At 33.3% G+C, this 16,205-nt stretch overlaps 2 protein-coding genes across 4 annotated transcripts; both read left to right on the top strand.

Moving 5' to 3' along the window:
* Positions 1-306: 306 nt before the first annotated feature.
* Positions 307-9,777, top strand: LOC108569439. 2 transcript variants are annotated; one of them, XM_017930995.1, is made up of 6 exons: positions 307-1,266; positions 1,784-1,932; positions 6,540-6,695; positions 6,766-6,853; positions 6,916-7,226; positions 9,099-9,777. In XM_017930995.1, the coding sequence occupies exons 1-6, from the start codon at positions 1,083-1,085 to the stop codon at positions 9,393-9,395; spliced, it is 1,185 nt and encodes a 394-aa protein (XP_017786484.1). In that variant the 5' UTR covers positions 307-1,082; the 3' UTR covers positions 9,396-9,777. The 2 variants fall into 2 exon arrangements, with proteins under 2 accessions (XP_017786484.1, XP_017786485.1); XM_017930996.1 differs by lacking the exon at positions 9,099-9,777 and adding an exon at positions 7,323-7,619 and having other exon boundaries at positions 310-1,266.
* An 847-nt stretch (positions 9,778-10,624) lies between these two features.
* LOC108569429 lies at positions 10,625-13,362 on the top strand. Of its 2 annotated transcripts, XM_017930977.1 has the most exons (7): positions 10,625-10,939; positions 10,993-11,161; positions 11,213-11,305; positions 11,354-11,457; positions 11,508-11,579; positions 11,635-12,725; positions 12,785-13,362. In XM_017930977.1, the coding sequence occupies exons 3-7, from the start codon at positions 11,215-11,217 to the stop codon at positions 13,320-13,322; spliced, it is 1,896 nt and encodes a 631-aa protein (XP_017786466.1). In that variant the 5' UTR covers positions 10,625-10,939; positions 10,993-11,161; positions 11,213-11,214; the 3' UTR covers positions 13,323-13,362. The 2 variants fall into 2 exon arrangements, with proteins under 2 accessions (XP_017786466.1, XP_017786465.1); XM_017930976.1 differs by having other exon boundaries at positions 10,993-11,305.
* Positions 13,363-16,205: the final 2,843 nt, after the last annotated feature.

Below are 16,205 nucleotides of genomic sequence, written 5' to 3' on the forward strand. Positions count from 1 at the left end.
CAACTGTCTGCGCATCGTCTTTCACATTGGCTGATCTAGTGACTCTCGAGTGTTGTGCATTCAGTATCAATATCAAAAATCGTTATATAACATATACGTGCGTACGAATATTTTATTTGCTATACTTATTTAGTCACTATAACTTTGTATGTATGATCTGGATCATCAATACCTTTAGATTATTATAATTTATTTTCATACGTAAAACCTATACAAAATTACTTTTAATATTTTATATTAAAGACAGAAATATATAGTTAGTATTTAGTATAGTTTTTGTGGTGTGAATTTTAGTGGTCAATGTCTACTTGAAGCAATATTGATGGGTCGGACTGTTGGGTATAGTTTTGGTGATGTTTTCTACTGTAGAGTATCTTTGATGGTTCGGATTTCTGGTATAATTGGGAGGTTTAGAAGATATGAATTCTGTATATGCGTATCATATCAATGTATTGTGGTGGCGGACAGAGATGGCAAAAACAGCTGACATTTGCGTGGGTCGTGTGGCGGACTCTGACCCACTTGTCCGGGCATTGCAGACTCAAACGCGCTCCGCCGCCGGTAGGTGAGGCCCCCACGTATTGATCACGGGAGGCCGCGTTCAGTCGACGGCGGTGGCGGCGGCTATCGGCGTCGCGCTGCGCTCTCGCATCCAACACACACACTCGCACACACTCACACTTATACAGCCCCCAAACACTGGCACACACTTTAACACACTCTCTTACAAACCGCCTCCAACGTTTGGCGCGAAAATTTCCCAGTCGCCACTCGAGTTCCGCGCGCTGCCTGCCTAAGAGTAGTCGGCATAATGCATCCACACTCGCGTTAACTAAAATTTCTAAGATAACGATAACACTCTTTACATACAATCAGTGCCAATTCCGTTTCCTGTGCTGGTGGTGTGCCAACACGCGCGACACTAGTAACTTTACTGTCGCCGTTTAACTAACAACTTGCAACTTCCATACGAACGGGGCCCTGGGAACTTTCGTTGATTCACGTGCTTTTCGCCACGAAAATCATCAACTCTCCTTCGACTAATTATAAAAGCTGGACCGAAGAGATCCCAGTGCTCCGCGATGGATTGCTGCAACTACATGTCGTACAAGAACCACTACTATGGTACTCAGCAATATTTCGAACAAATGCCGCAGTACCATGGCGAATACTACAACAACCCAACTTACTCTGAGTACTACGGGAACAACACCCCCTACTATTCGTCATATCCTTGGCAGCATTGCAATACCGCTTCATTTCCAGGTACGAGAGCACCGATCAAAGTTTTATTTTGTTGTAGTTAAAAAAATACATTTAAAACTTACTGCAAAACTTCGAACAAACTTTTCATACTTATATTTTTCTCATCTTGACACGAGGCGTGCATTTTGAACTGTAATTGCATTAATCGAACATACTTCCTCGTTGTGATTAACTAAATTAAATTACATAAGCAATAGTCATATGGATTCCTGTAAGGATTGCGTGTGGATTGGTATTGATGTAATTGATTCGGGTGATAACCGGCACCGTTTTCCGACCTTGCTAAACAATCGATCCCGAAACCAATTAATTATCTTAATGAGCTTCTCGTTTTTCTCAATTTATTTTTGCATGTATCTTTTTCTCAGTTAATACCATGACCCTGCAGTTGTTTTGGAGAGTAATTCGTATACTAACTAGACTAATAGTTTTCATTTTTTGAAAAATAACATAGCGTACAATCCAAGCTTTTTGAATGTAAATATTAGGTGGGTGTAACCAAGTTTCCTCTTTCCAGACTACACATACAACCCGAAGGAGGCGAGGATCCGCAAGGCCATGCGCGACGCCAATAGGGAAAGGGCCATGGGTGTCGCACCCGCTACCAGAGGTGGGCGTCGCTCGCAGCCCTGGGTGCATCCTGAAACTGATGATCATTTCATGATGGTAAGCGCACCGTCAGAGTGTTAAATCTAAAATACTTGCCTTCACAAATTTTCAGTTGATAACTTTGATAAAAACATATAATGAAAGTTTTTCATATTCTTCTAATTTATATGTTCTATATACCAAAGCCCACATGTTGTTTGTTTGAATTGAAATGAAAGTCGATACTTTCTTTCGCAGTATATACATTTCCAAAACTTCAATGAACTTAACAAAATTTGCCATTTTTTTGAAAATTACTTGATTTAATCAATCAAATTAACAAATTTCAAAGAAGTATTAAAAAATATTATTTAAAAAAAAATACAACAATGACAAAATTGCATAAACAATGACAATCCAATAACATTTGAAAAAACACATGAATCATTGAAACCGTATGTCTTTCCGCCCATTATTAAAAAAAAAGATTTTAAATATACAAATCATATTATTTGTTGGTTTAATAAATGAAAAGTAATTTGCAAAATACTGCTGTTCGTCAAAATACGTAAAATGTTATTATTACGCGTGATTTTCGCACTGACTTTTGACTAAACAAAAGTAGGTGACTGCTTAAAGCTTTGAGGTAGGAATACCTCGCAGCGAAAACGCTGGTAATTGGACTGCTGCGTTTACACATTTTCGTGTTCTATTTAGAAAGTGTGCCGAAGGTGACAATGATTAACTGCAACGTGCATTTCGCAAATTTAGAACCACTAAATTTTGATTACGAGGAGCAAATTAAATAAACTTTCAATTTGTCAGTGGATTGTCACGCCTCAAAAGATTTAGTTGCAGATGCCCGAAAAGAAACTTATTTCGTAATTGTTAGAAATTATGAATTGCAAATTGCGTTTTCAATTTAGCCCCTATGTATATTTGGAAAGTTTTTGCCTAAACATTTTATTACAATTGTTTCTAATTATATATTGCAAATTTTCTTGTATTCGAAAACTATATAAGTTTTTATTGTATACCCAATACTGAATCTCTTCCAAGGAAGAGTGCTGGAAGTGCACTAAAGGAATAACGGGAACTGCTTTCCTGTTCAATTGGAAGGCTCCGAGTTAATCCCGCAACAGTAAAAGAAAGTTTATACCCAGACGTCTTGAATATATATTTTCATTCAAAGAGGAAGCAACGAAAAAACTTTCAGCCATGTAAAACACTCTGAAGTAACTTTTTCAAATATGCTGACTGTTTTATTATGAACCTTTACAAGTATGAATTTCATTTTACTGTATGAATTTTTGTACAAAAAATAACTTTTTAATTTTTTTAAAAATTAAAAATTCTTGAACAAATATTTTCATGCAAGAAATTGTAACATATAACAACTAATTCTACTAACTTTATTTAAACATATATAAAACATTATATTACTAATAACAAAATTTCGAATTATTTTTATTATTCTTAATAATAATGTAATGTTACTAATCATACAAAACTAAAAAAAAATCAATACATGTTGTTATAACAATCATTGAATATATAGAAACAACAATTCGTATTTTCCAATATACAATAAATGTAATTTTGAATTGAGTTGTATTGTTATGGTGATAATTTGTTAAATATCTTTGGATTTTTTATTGAATTAAGTCTTAAAAATAATGCTGTTATGCTTCAAGTATTGACGTATTGACGAGCTTCTTGTATATCGGTGGAGTTTGTATATTAGATATTTGGAAGAAAGGGGGCGGTGTTAATCGGATAAAGCTAAGCCGTTTTGCTGGGTGCACGCGTGATGGATTTTCTCCTTGCTACATGTATATATGTATTTTTTTTTTGAAACCGTAGCTATATGTGCATGACAGTAAGCGTATTGTAGGGTTGCAATCAATATATTGGCCAGCAGCAGCTGCGGTGCGGTGGGGCTTCCTTATCTAGACGTCGACTGGTTGCCGCCACAAGCAAATTCGTAGTCGTCCCCACCGCCACCGACGTCGTTGCCGCCTCCTGTATATGTCTAGAACGTGAAATTCCCTCGCAAAATCGCGCGCGCTGGGCATCGATATCCGATGATGCGTCGCCTAGTAACTGAGATGGTCGACGCCGGTTGCCAAGGCGACGGCGTCGCGGCGCCCGTGGTCCTGCCGTCGATATGCGGCTCGGCGCGCTTTTCGGTGTGCTCGCCTTCGCGCCGGAGCCGATACTACCATCGATACGACCCACTAAGGACAGACGCCCTCCCGCCCTTTGCCATCCGCATTTGCATTATGCTGTGTGCGCGATGTTGCGATAGACGACTACGACGTCGTCGACGCCGATGCCAACGCCGAATCCCGACGCCTCGAAATGCAACTCCGTGGGTGCCGCTATTTGCACCTACTGATCAATAGGTTATTTTCGCCGCTCTTTCGACTTACTACCCCCCATCATTAGCAAAAACTTTCCTCTTTACACTTGCTCAAATATTCTCTAACAATATACCAAAGTTTTGCTCTTAAAAATACGAATCAATATATTTTTTATACATTACTAAGATATTTTATTTCTTAATTAGTTTAAAAAATGTTGGAATTTTGTCTGATTATTATTATAAAACTCTTGTATATTATAAACATAAATACAAATAATATATTAATTTTAATTATTAATTAATTACTAAATTAACTGTTCAAGGCTACTATGTGTTGAATGTGGAATTTCAAACATGACTTCATTTATGAAAAAAAAATTGTTGAAAATTGTCATCATAATTTACTATATAATATTAACAAATAACTAAATCTAGCAATTCAAGGTAATACAAAAGTATTATACAAACAATTTTTACCACGCTACTTTTTAATATCTTAAGCTTATATACTGAAGTAGTATATAAATATGTAGTTAGTTTATACGAATGTTTCATATTTCATATGTTCTTCAATATTGTTACATGATTATAAATTGAATGATTAATATAATTCTAACTTAATAATCTGAAAAATAGATAATTTCTTGTGTTTGTTTAAATAATTCAGCTTAACTGAAATATCTATATTTAACGTATGCAATTAATGAAGATGTTCGTTTGCGAACTTGTTCAGAAATCCATTAATCATGGATGGAATTTTAGGAGTGTATTAAGTAAGAAGCGATGGCATGTAGAGAGGGCGGCGTGCGGCAGTCATCGGATTGTAGTCTGCACCCTCCTCAAGTTTGCGATCCATAAAATTAAGATAGGTCAGTACGTTGCGCGGAGGCTTTCTATACGCATTCAAAACGTACACCGACAAAAAGCTCAAATGTCTTTGCAAATAAAATTCATTAACTGCATATTGTATCTAATACAATTCGCAATTGGACTGAATGGAAATTGTTGCCATTCATTCCTAGCGCCCGTTATGCATACTATTTATTATCCTGCAGGCTTATTTATGAAAACATTTTCAATTTGGGACTTTTAGTTGCGAATTTATATACATTAATAAGTATCATTTTACATTATGAAACTAATAAAAAAAGCAGGACATGATCCATGACAAAATCATATAGAAATAAGTAATATTTTACACTAACGAATATTTTTTAGATTGAACTTCAATCTTAAAGTTTGCGCTTTTCACATTCACAGAACCTGCATTTAAAAAATAATACGTTAATACTATAGATTTCTTTAATATTTTACTATTGAGAAAATTGTAAATGTAATTCCCAATTTCCGTATGTTATTTAAGCGCAATAGTGTTGTGGGTTTAAAGTCTTATACTGCAGTTATATTATACTAATACCTGTATTTCTTCTAACAACTATGGTTCAGATTAGTTCCACTACAATTGATCCATGTTATCAATTAGCATACAAAAACTTATTTGTATAGTATTTAACACTTCTAATATAACCGCAGACTCAAGTTTTTATTGACTCATTAATTTTCACCACGATTTCCAAAATATTTTTTATCAAATATTTAATATTGAAATTAAAATTTGTAAGAGTTATTTATTTTAAGGATACCTTCGTTCTATTTCATTTGAAAATACATTATTTGAAATGAAATAGAACAATCCATGTTCAGTTAAAAAGTAGATTTATTATAAATGTAATTGAATTGGATATATATTTTATAATCAATACTATTTCAAATTAAATTTGGATTTTCTATAAAGCAAAATGTATGTTGTTTGTTTGAAATATTTTATTTACTATTAATTTGGGAAATTCAAATTGGAACCATTTTATTGGGTGGAGGAAATGCAAATAACATGTGAAATTCGAGATTGCTATCCCTTTCCCTGTTTGTTGACATAACTGAAAGTATAAATATATATATATTTAGAACGGAGGGACATAAATTGATTGATCATTTCCTATCAGATGTCAAGCGTGAAGAACTTCATTTCGCCGCAGACCTTCCCTCCCTTTCTCTCGCTCTTTAACCGATGAATCGGGATACTTCAATTGTATTAATCAATTAAATATTTTTGTTATTTCTCCTTTCCTGTCTATCCCCCATCATCATCCTCCTTCTCCTCCCCTCCACCTCACCGTGTTCATCAATTCCATTGAAATCTATTTGGTTAAGATAAGGCAGAAAGAGATATTTAGGTAGCGGATCGTTATTTTCGTTCACAATGTTTTGCTGGCAGACTACGAGGGGGGTGCCAATTTATTGACGTGAATTTATTTTGCAGACGCCCAGCCATGGCATGCGTGGTGTAGTTGGATCACCAATGTGCGGAACCGGCTTCCCCATCGGAAATGTAGGAAACGGACAATTTATTCAACCAATGCATTCCTACAACAAACACATGCATTTAATTTCACATGATAACAACGGCTATTTGCAGGTAATTGAACGACAAATCATAATTTGACCTCACGATTGATTCGTATTTGTTGCATTTGTTTTGTACACAGCCTAACCCGATGGCTCAGCTGCAACATCAGACGGATATGTGGAACCAATATCAGCACAGTACGAATACCATGCGACCAACTCCTTCTGGTATAATAACAACAACAACAAAAATGTATTTTCACTGAAAATCTCACTTCTTCAATTTGCAGAATATGTGATGCCAAATTCCCAGATGCCGAATTACCATCATCAACAGGCAACAGAGATGCATCAGACGAACGAAGCTTCATCTTCAATAGAGAGAGTCAAGATCGGACCTGAAACTTTTGCAGAGCTCAGTAGTACAGCAACATCTCCACATACAAACGAAAACGTGCCGCCAAATCACAATAACTTTGAAGGTAAAATAGAACCTCTCATGGAGTCCACGAATGTCTCGCAGGCACCGTTCATGAACTTGTACCAGGATAACGTGTCCGCTCACAGCCATTTCGACAAAAACCAAGAGAAAGTCAAAAAGGTAATTATTCAAAGTAGCGATATTTCCTATAACCATATTAACCAACGCATCTGACGCATTTCTGAGGATTAAACTATTGATTTTCGTTCAACATAGCATTCACCGAATAATATTGCGAAACCCCAGAAGTCTTTACCAGATTTCAACGAAGCTTTCGGTTCGACGGAACGGGGGCGCTTCCAAAGTCCTCCCGATCCACGGCTTCCTCCCAAACAAGGATATTTAGACTTCTTTATAACAAACAATGATCTCAAATTCGATGATTACCATATATAAGCAGTTAGTTAGTTAGGTAATTCTTGACGATACCGTCAATTAGTTAGCCCAAATGATTATATATACACATGTGTATACATGTACATTTATACAAAAAAAAAATATATATTAATGTAGGCCAAGATTTGAAAAATTGAATTTAAACGAGAAAATGAACAAATTAAATTAAAGAAAAAATGTAGATAACTATATATTATGAAATATCTTAATTAAATAGTAAGGAAATGAAATAATGCCAAAGAATGAAATCAAAATGTAATTTTTTTAGTGCGATATTGATATATATATATACATATATTATATACATCAATACAAATGGAGCGAAAACACACAAAAAAAAATGTATTGATTTTATTGTTAAATTTGAGAGTCGCATGTCTATTTGTTTATATTAATTTACAAAATTGAAATTGTGCCTTCGAAAAAAGGACTGTTTGAAAGAGAACTAAAAAAAAAGTGTGTTTTATTTGTATTGTTGTTATTACGTTGATTAATTAGTTACAAATCTGAGCATATTATTTGGGACCAAAAATTATCTTTAAAAAAAAAAAATATGAATATATATTTATTTGTATACTTGTGTTCGTTGAACGGCGTTTATTTGACATTGACTTTCGATTAGAAACGCTGTTTAATTTATGGAATTTATGATTTGTTGTATAGTAATTTGTATACAGGATGTATCTTAATATTAATGTGTAAGGTTGTGCCTTAGTAGATCTCAAAATTTATCCAAAAGAAAGAAAGAAACAACTAAATGATGTTGAATTGATTGTGTGTGTTGTACATTTTAAAGATATAGAGCTTCCCAATATATCGTTTCGTTCGAATATTAGTTTAAAAAAAATTGTAAATATATATATATTAAATTGTATCAATGAACATTATGCTTCCCAGAGATGAATAACAAATAATTGAGAATAGCGGTATATTCTAAATCTTCCTTTAGTCTTCAAACAAGAAAAACAGGAGTAAAATCAAATGAATTTTATCGATCGCACGTCGTTTTTAACTTTTCGAATGGGAGATGAATCTTCAAAAGATATTTATTAAGAATATATAAGACCAAAGAATTATAGAATTATTATTAATGGGAAAATACAACAAAAGTATGTATTTAAAAAAATATATATATAGCTAAATGTGGTCCATAATTTATATCTTTATTATATTGATTGTGATCGTGGTTATTAGTTTATTAGGAAATAATAATTATAATTAAATTATAAAAAGAACAACACCAGATTATATTGTACAAATATATTCAAGTTAAGAATCCCATATTATAAATATATTATATATATATGAAATATATTGTATGTTGTATTAGAATTATTTGAGATATTAGATGAGAACCATACAGTAATAGCGGTATATATATATATAAACAGTGCATTTGAGATCAATATTTATGGTCGAAGTGTATGTATTTTCCATTCCTTTTATGATGTGTTATAACCATATCAAAGTGATATCGTTTAATTAATATGAATATATACTATACATATATTATTTAGCTGATAACAAGAATAAATGAAAACTGCTTTAATTTTGTACCCCTTGTCAAAGAAAACAAAAATCAATGAATGTTTATAGATTAGTTTGCCTGCAACAGAGTCAACAGGATCTACCAAAGAATCTACTGCGAATGCAGATGAAGGTACTTCGTATTACAGAGAATACATCAGAAAGTACGTGGACACGCTGAAATGCGACGTGCTCGACATCGTCTTTGAGAACAGCGATACAAGAAGCGGATTCAGTTACGTCACGTATCCGAATGGTCAGAGCTACAACTTCTGCAATTCGTCAATCGAAGATCTCTACTTCATCCAGAGTTGTAGCTACGGTACGTTCGGTTTTGGAAACGCACTAAACCTAAGCAAAAACTGATTTAATTTGTTTTGCCATAATTCAATCAATAAATATGTTGCTAATTTAGCGTACATCCTCGTTGCACGCACGCTTTCATAATTTCGTATTAGGCAATTAATTGATTCATACAAATCCATTTATCAATGCCATTGTGCACTGATAATGAAAAATTAGGCAAAAAATGCAATGCGATTTTTTGATAAGGACCAAAAAACATCGCACCTATATGGGGTCTCGAATACCTTATTTCTAATTAGAACTTATCGATTGGTAGACCGAGACCACCACCAGGTGATTATTGATTAGGTGTACTTTATTTAAGTGTAGTTATGACGCTGATAAAGAAGGCAGATTAATTGTAGATTTCTGTATCGAAAACCGCACCTGAAATACATGTTTTGTTCTTACCTAAATTCGTTTTCAAAGATCAAAGATTCTGAATACATCAAAAAGCTTCTTCAGCATTCTCATATCTCTTAGGAATTTAACAGGTAAGTATAATGTAATTAAAGTATACACCTTTAAATTTACAGGGAATTGTTTTATCGATTTTAGAGATAAAGATTACCTTGTAATTGATATTATCATCTTTATTTAATTTACTGGAATATAGAGGGCAATATATTATTAATACTTTTCCTAATGTAATCATTAACATTTCTAAAAATAAAATTCAATAATTTTTGTAAAAACTTTCCATGTTCTAAATATATTAAAAGATGCATTTACTGACTATTTAGAAACAGTTTATGAACAAAATTTAAAAAAATATGTTCAATATAATTAACATTTATTTCACAAATAGAAGAAAACTCTTGACAAAGTTTTTTTATTGATGGAATTTTCTATATACAATAAATATTTTAACAAAATGTTTCACACTATTTTTTTTATATTTTATTATAAATTATTCGATTCAATATTGTTTTATATGTAATTTGGTTCTGTTAATACTAATATTAAGATCAAATTGATTAAGCGCTTACAGAAAATGCAAACAAATGATAAAGTTTATCATACAAAATGACGCCGGAATGTAATCCGATAGTGCTTCAAATATTCATGAAACGTGAGTGGAAGTCCTACATGGTTACAGTCTACAAAAACTCGGTAAATCTTTTTAATAGGTTCAATATACGCTTAAAAGCATTCATAAACACAGTAAGTATTACATATAAAACAAATTATTTGTTTGTGCAAGCTGTGTGCATGTATTTTAGATGATTTTCTACAACGCGGATGGAACTATTCGCAAAAAACAAAACGAAACGATTTTTGGATGGTCATTCGGTACTGTTGATATGCTGAATATTAAAATTGAGAGTGCGATTAGCGTAAAATGTATGGTGATATTCACAAACTGTTCCGAGCCGAAGGCTGGTTCCATCATAGGAGCGGAGTGTTTACACGAATTTATCGATTTCCAGCCGAAAACTGATATGGTTTTATGTCAGAGCGATATAGAAGATAGTGTTCGGAGTTTGTATAGGAATGGAGATGCTAATTACTTATACTTCGTAAACATGAAAAAAATCATAAATGATTTGAGAGAAAGCTTCAAGGTAAGGATGAAATAAATTATCAACTTTTATTTTATGATCGATTCGTGTCTCAGTTTGAAGAAATCAAAGTTATGAAGTTGATTCGTGAATGCGTTGAATTTAGAGAGGATTTGGAGATGTGCAATTATTTGGATGGGGTTTTGTTGCTGATGATGGGAGAGTCGGATAAATGCAAGGGGTTCGATATTTTGAACCGTAGCGACAATCTTGTTATTTAAAAGGGTGCGTTTGATCGATTCAACCATGGCAACTATTTAATCAATCAATTGGCAGACATGGCAAAGAAAGGGCAGGTCGTTCAAATCCAAACAGAATTGAATAACGACGAGGAATGGGAAAAGTTTTTGGATAGAGAAGGCTTATTGGGTAAATATTTTGTGATTTGTGTTTAGAATTATATTAACAATTGATCAGTGATTGACATATTTTCGGAATGGTGCGGATCGTGCAATGCGATGCACGCGAACTTGAAGAAAATCAAAATGGAAATTGGAGGAGATTTCATGCATATTGGAATTGTTGGTCAATTAAACTTATCGTTATAATGCTTTAAATATTTGGATTTTAGGCGAAATCGGATGGTATAACAGCTCTAAAAAGATTCGTTGATAAAAGCGAACCTACTTGGATGTTCATTGCAGTAAGTATTTATAGTAATTAATAGAATATACAATGAACAGGCTTTTTTCTTTAAGAAACGACAAATGGTTCAATTGGTTTTTGGATCAAACGCTCCTTTAATTCAAAAGACAATTTTGACTGAGCTGAAGAAAGAAAAGGAATGTATGAGTGGAGAAAGGGAACGAGTGGAGAGAAGTCCAGAAGAGTATTCGGATGAGGAAAGAGAGCGTTACTTCGATAGAGATGAAAAAATTCGGAAGCGCGAAGAAAAAATTAAGGAGAAAGCATTCAAAACATTAACAGAACATAGAATGGCTCAATCCAAGAATATTTTGGACACCATGGCTCACGTCGGTTTGATTTTAATTTGGCCGCATGCGACGAGGAGTGCTCTAGAAATCTTGGATCCTTACTTAAAAGAGAGCAACATTGCAATCAGCAAAAAGGAACGACCTACATTAACCGAAGAGGCTATGGAAGACATCGAGTTCTTTGCAAAACATAAGATACCAGAGTATTCACGGAAACAGCTGTTCACTGATAAATGTTTGACACTCATGATGACCCAAAATGATGGTGGAGCCTCTGGTCCGGTAGATGATGCTGTCCTGCAATTTGTCTACGGAGATTCCAAAACACCACCTGGTGATGTTGAAACTCCAGCTTCAATTCTAACAAAGAAGCCGGAAATCAAGAATTTAGAATCTGATGAAACTTTGGAAGAAGTCGATAGCGAGGAAAAGGAAATGACGGAAGAAGAAAAGGCACAGTACGCTGTTTTATCTGTGTTGGGTATAGAAAACATTCAGCAATCCATGCATCAATTCGGATTGATACCTGATGATGATGAGGAGGAGGAGGAAGAGCAACAGGAGGACATCTGGGGTTGCTGGGCTCCAGGCAACGAATTGGTCAAAGCTACAGCCATGAAATATTTCTTCCCCTTGATCACCGCGCCATTAATATTACCAGAACCGGAACCAATCCCTCCTCACATCGTCGTAGCTTTCGATGCATGCAAAAAAGAAGAAGTTCTAAGCTTAGCCAATGAACATCCCATCGACGTGATGGCATTTGGATTTTTCACAGATGAGAATTGCGACGATGCCAAGTTGATTGCTAAATCTAAATCTAGATTTGAGAAGGTTGCACCTAAAATCACTTAGTGAGTATAATATTTAATGCTCTTATAAAATCACTTATAGAATTACATTTTATTTTTAGTGGCGAGAAATTGATACTGAAAGTGTCGAAAAAACATAGCGACACTATGTTAGCTTTTGCACAACTTGGACCAACGTACTTAAGTCCTAATGTTGAAGAGGGAGAACGTGAATGTGCAGTCTTCTTTCCCGAAGATTACGTACAGGACGATGAAGTCGTTGAGGAGGAACTGCCGCCGGAACCTAAGAAGAAAAAGAAGAAGTCAAGGACATCTGAGACCTCCGATAGACATGAAGTCGAAGAATCATCTTCTCAACCTATCATGGTAGGTGTGGAAGAATCACATGGTCAAGAGACCACTGAATTGCCGGAAGGTGAAGTTCCAACAACAGTGGAAGGAGCTGAAGGTGAAGTGCCACCTGCAGTGGAAGGTGCTGAAGGCGAATCACCAAGGGAACATGAAATTCCCGCCGAGGAATCGCCCATCAGTGAATTGCCTGGTGTAGAAGAAAGCGAGGATAAAGCTACATCTCCTTTACCTGAGCAGCCTGCAGAGAGTGAAGCCCAACCACCAACCGAGGCACCTGCACAATCTTAAACTTGTTAAATTTTCTTTAGTTTAATTAAATTAATTCAATAACAGACAAATAATTTAATTACATTCTGGTTCAAATAGACTACTTTTATTTCATAATTTAACGTATGCAAACCTTGAATAAAAGTTGTAATTAAAACATTACAAATTTTTAATGCTTTCATTATTTTTTTTTTAAACGTAAATAAAATTAATGCTAACAGTTAAAAAAACATCATTTCAAACTAAATTTAAAATATAAGTAAGTTAATTAAATATAATACATATTATAAACAATTTTCAGTTATCTATTTATTTTATGAATATAACTTATGTTGAGCAAACCTTGAACACAGATCGCAATTAAAATAAAAAATATATTGCGCAAATTCGAAAAGTAAATGTTTTCAAGAAGTCTCTTTACTTATATTATTAAAATAGTTTTTTTTTTGTCGTTTAATAAATACACCGTTTCGATTCGCTCCTATAAATATATCGATACATCAGTAAACCTCTTTTTATGTACAATCGTAACAACCTCAAGTAGCATTAAATGTTCATAAAATATTTGCTGGAAATGAATAGTAAAACGTAAAACCCAACGTCAATAAAGCAGTATTGTTATATGTATGTCTGTATGTACGTATTTATCGTGTTATTAGCAAAAATATATCGCAACGTAAATCGGTAGCGAAACGATGCAATTTGTTATTTTCATATTCGCTCGGATTACGTAATCGCCCGCATTCTGGACCTATCACAACGATTTTATTTGCGAAACGAAAAAATTCTATTTGTTTTTCTGTTTTGTGCGATTTCAGAACTAATCGCATTTGGTTTCATTTTTAATTGACATTACCTAATTGCGTTTATAACGCTTTAGAGAAAAGCCAATGTTAGCGCAATGAAAGTTACATCGAGGCCGTTTGTTCTATGATTAATATTGGAGAAACAATAACTGCTAATGTTATCATCGTTTGGAGATTACTTCGTGTTGAAATGAAGACACATATTACTTATTATTGCTGTATACTCATACAGATTTTTATATCTTATGAGCGAGGGAAATGCGAAGAACGAAATGAATGTGCGTTGAGGTTACAGAGTTGTTTATAAAAAGTGTCCTTTAAAGATTTCAAGGTGACCGCCTTAGATGACAATTGATATATTTATGTAACCTTTACGTGCCGGATCGATCTACTGCTCAATGATCGATGATTGCTATATTATAGGAAACAGATTGTTGTAGAAGAAAATTACCAATTTGAAATATGATCGCCGTTTAACTATAAATCATTCAGCCCCAATTTAAACTGAATTAATTTATATTTATGAAAAATAAATACTGTTTGAATACATTTCATGATAAGGTAACCAATTATGCGGGTATTATTATTCAGAAACCTTCAGCATTATGTTTATTGCAAATTAAATACATTTTCCGTATCAAATATAATGCGGAAATTCAATTTTCATATCTACGTCGTATGAATTAAACTTGTAAGTACTCATAGGTTGCAGTTTTGACGTAGGAAGTAAATGTGAAGGATGTAGAGTATGCAATTAAAATGCAATGAAACTTGTCCACGTGGATGGATGGATGGATCACAACAAATAGAGCAGAATGTTTGTTTCATATAAAACACTTGAATTATGCAACACACTTCATAAAAACCAGAAGCATTTACATAACAACATTATGTACAACGGCGGCGATTTGCTTTAATAGATGATGTTAGTGGTGGTATAGGAAATGGAAGACGTAAATTAATACTTCGTAAAATATACATGATTTGCTTATAAATTTATTTAATTATTTATACATTTCAGTATGCGCGCGCCATCAACTTTTACGGAAGAACAGTTTTTGCGGAAAATTTGCATACGCACTTTACAAAAACTGCCACGTTCCATCAAGGTAAACTGCATGTAAAATTGTCTGGGCAATTCAATATTTTATAGATTTAAACAATTCTATATGCGATTCAATCAAAATAGAATTTACTGATAAAAGTTATAATTTTCACAACGTGGAAAAATTTAATGAATGCGAAACAAACGCACATTACTGTTATAAAAACTCAATTGTTCTAAACACAAAAATATATATTTTTTTATTGATACTCAGGCATGAACAATAGTTGATATTTTAAGTATTATTGGTAAAAAAAGAACAATAAAAGCGTTGATAACATTTTTTATTTTCTGTTTAATGATTAATTATATAAATGATATTAATGATGATCTATTAAGATCATCAACAAATCTATAGATTCAAAAAGACAGTGAATTTCAATTTAAATTAGTAGTCGCGACAAATAGAATTGAGCGCATGATTTGACTGCAGACATCGTGCAAAAATTAATGTTAATTTCATGTTACCACACACATGTCTATTTTTGGATTGCATACTGATTTAATGCAAAATAGTTTTTACAATGCACGGCTTTTTCTAAAAAGAAAGTCAATTGAAACGCATAGGAAGTACTTTTGATTATTGAATTATATAATTGAAGGCATGAAACGTGAGAACATCGATTAGAATTCAATCTATGTATCATCATGCACTTTTGCATTTCTATATCGCAATACTACTACTACAAATACAAATGTATTTAATTGATAATTTGATGTTACGTTATTAGAATTATACATTTTATGGTCAGGATTTCGCATCCTTTTAGTAAATTCTGAAGAAGTTCATCATGGATATCAATTCAAATATTCACATAAAAATCTGTTCCAAATCTAAGAACACAGTATAACAATATGATATATACTTTTAAATTTGCTAATAAAAAATAAAATCGTTTTAATGAATCAACACGATTAATATTTTGACTAATACAAGAGAAAATTTTAACTGTCAAGAAAGAAATTCGTCAATTTTGAGTATCTGAAATTCTG

This window comes from Nicrophorus vespilloides, unplaced genomic scaffold (assembly GCF_001412225.1).
Source record: "Nicrophorus vespilloides isolate i.1.1-1 unplaced genomic scaffold, Nicve_v1.0, whole genome shotgun sequence".
Taxonomy (NCBI): Eukaryota; Metazoa; Arthropoda; class Insecta; order Coleoptera; family Silphidae; genus Nicrophorus; species Nicrophorus vespilloides.

Coding starts and splice junctions, on each gene's coding strand:
- LOC108569429 (XM_017930976.1), top strand. CDS start 11,215: ATGGCAAAGAAAGGGCAGGTCGTTCAAATCCAAACAGAATTGAATAAC. Junction 11,458..11,507: donor ATTTCATGCATATTGGAATT/GTTGGTCAATTA, acceptor TTTGGATTTTAG/GCGAAATCGGATGGTATAAC. Junction 12,726..12,784: donor GTTGCACCTAAAATCACTTA/GTGAGTATAATA, acceptor TTTTATTTTTAG/TGGCGAGAAATTGATACTGA.
- LOC108569439 (XM_017930995.1), top strand. CDS start 1,083: ATGGATTGCTGCAACTACATGTCGTACAAGAACCACTACTATGGTACT. Junction 6,854..6,915: donor CATGCGACCAACTCCTTCTG/GTATAATAACAA, acceptor TTCAATTTGCAG/AATATGTGATGCCAAATTCC. Junction 7,227..9,098: donor ACCAAGAGAAAGTCAAAAAG/GTAATTATTCAA, acceptor GAATGTTTATAG/ATTAGTTTGCCTGCAACAGA.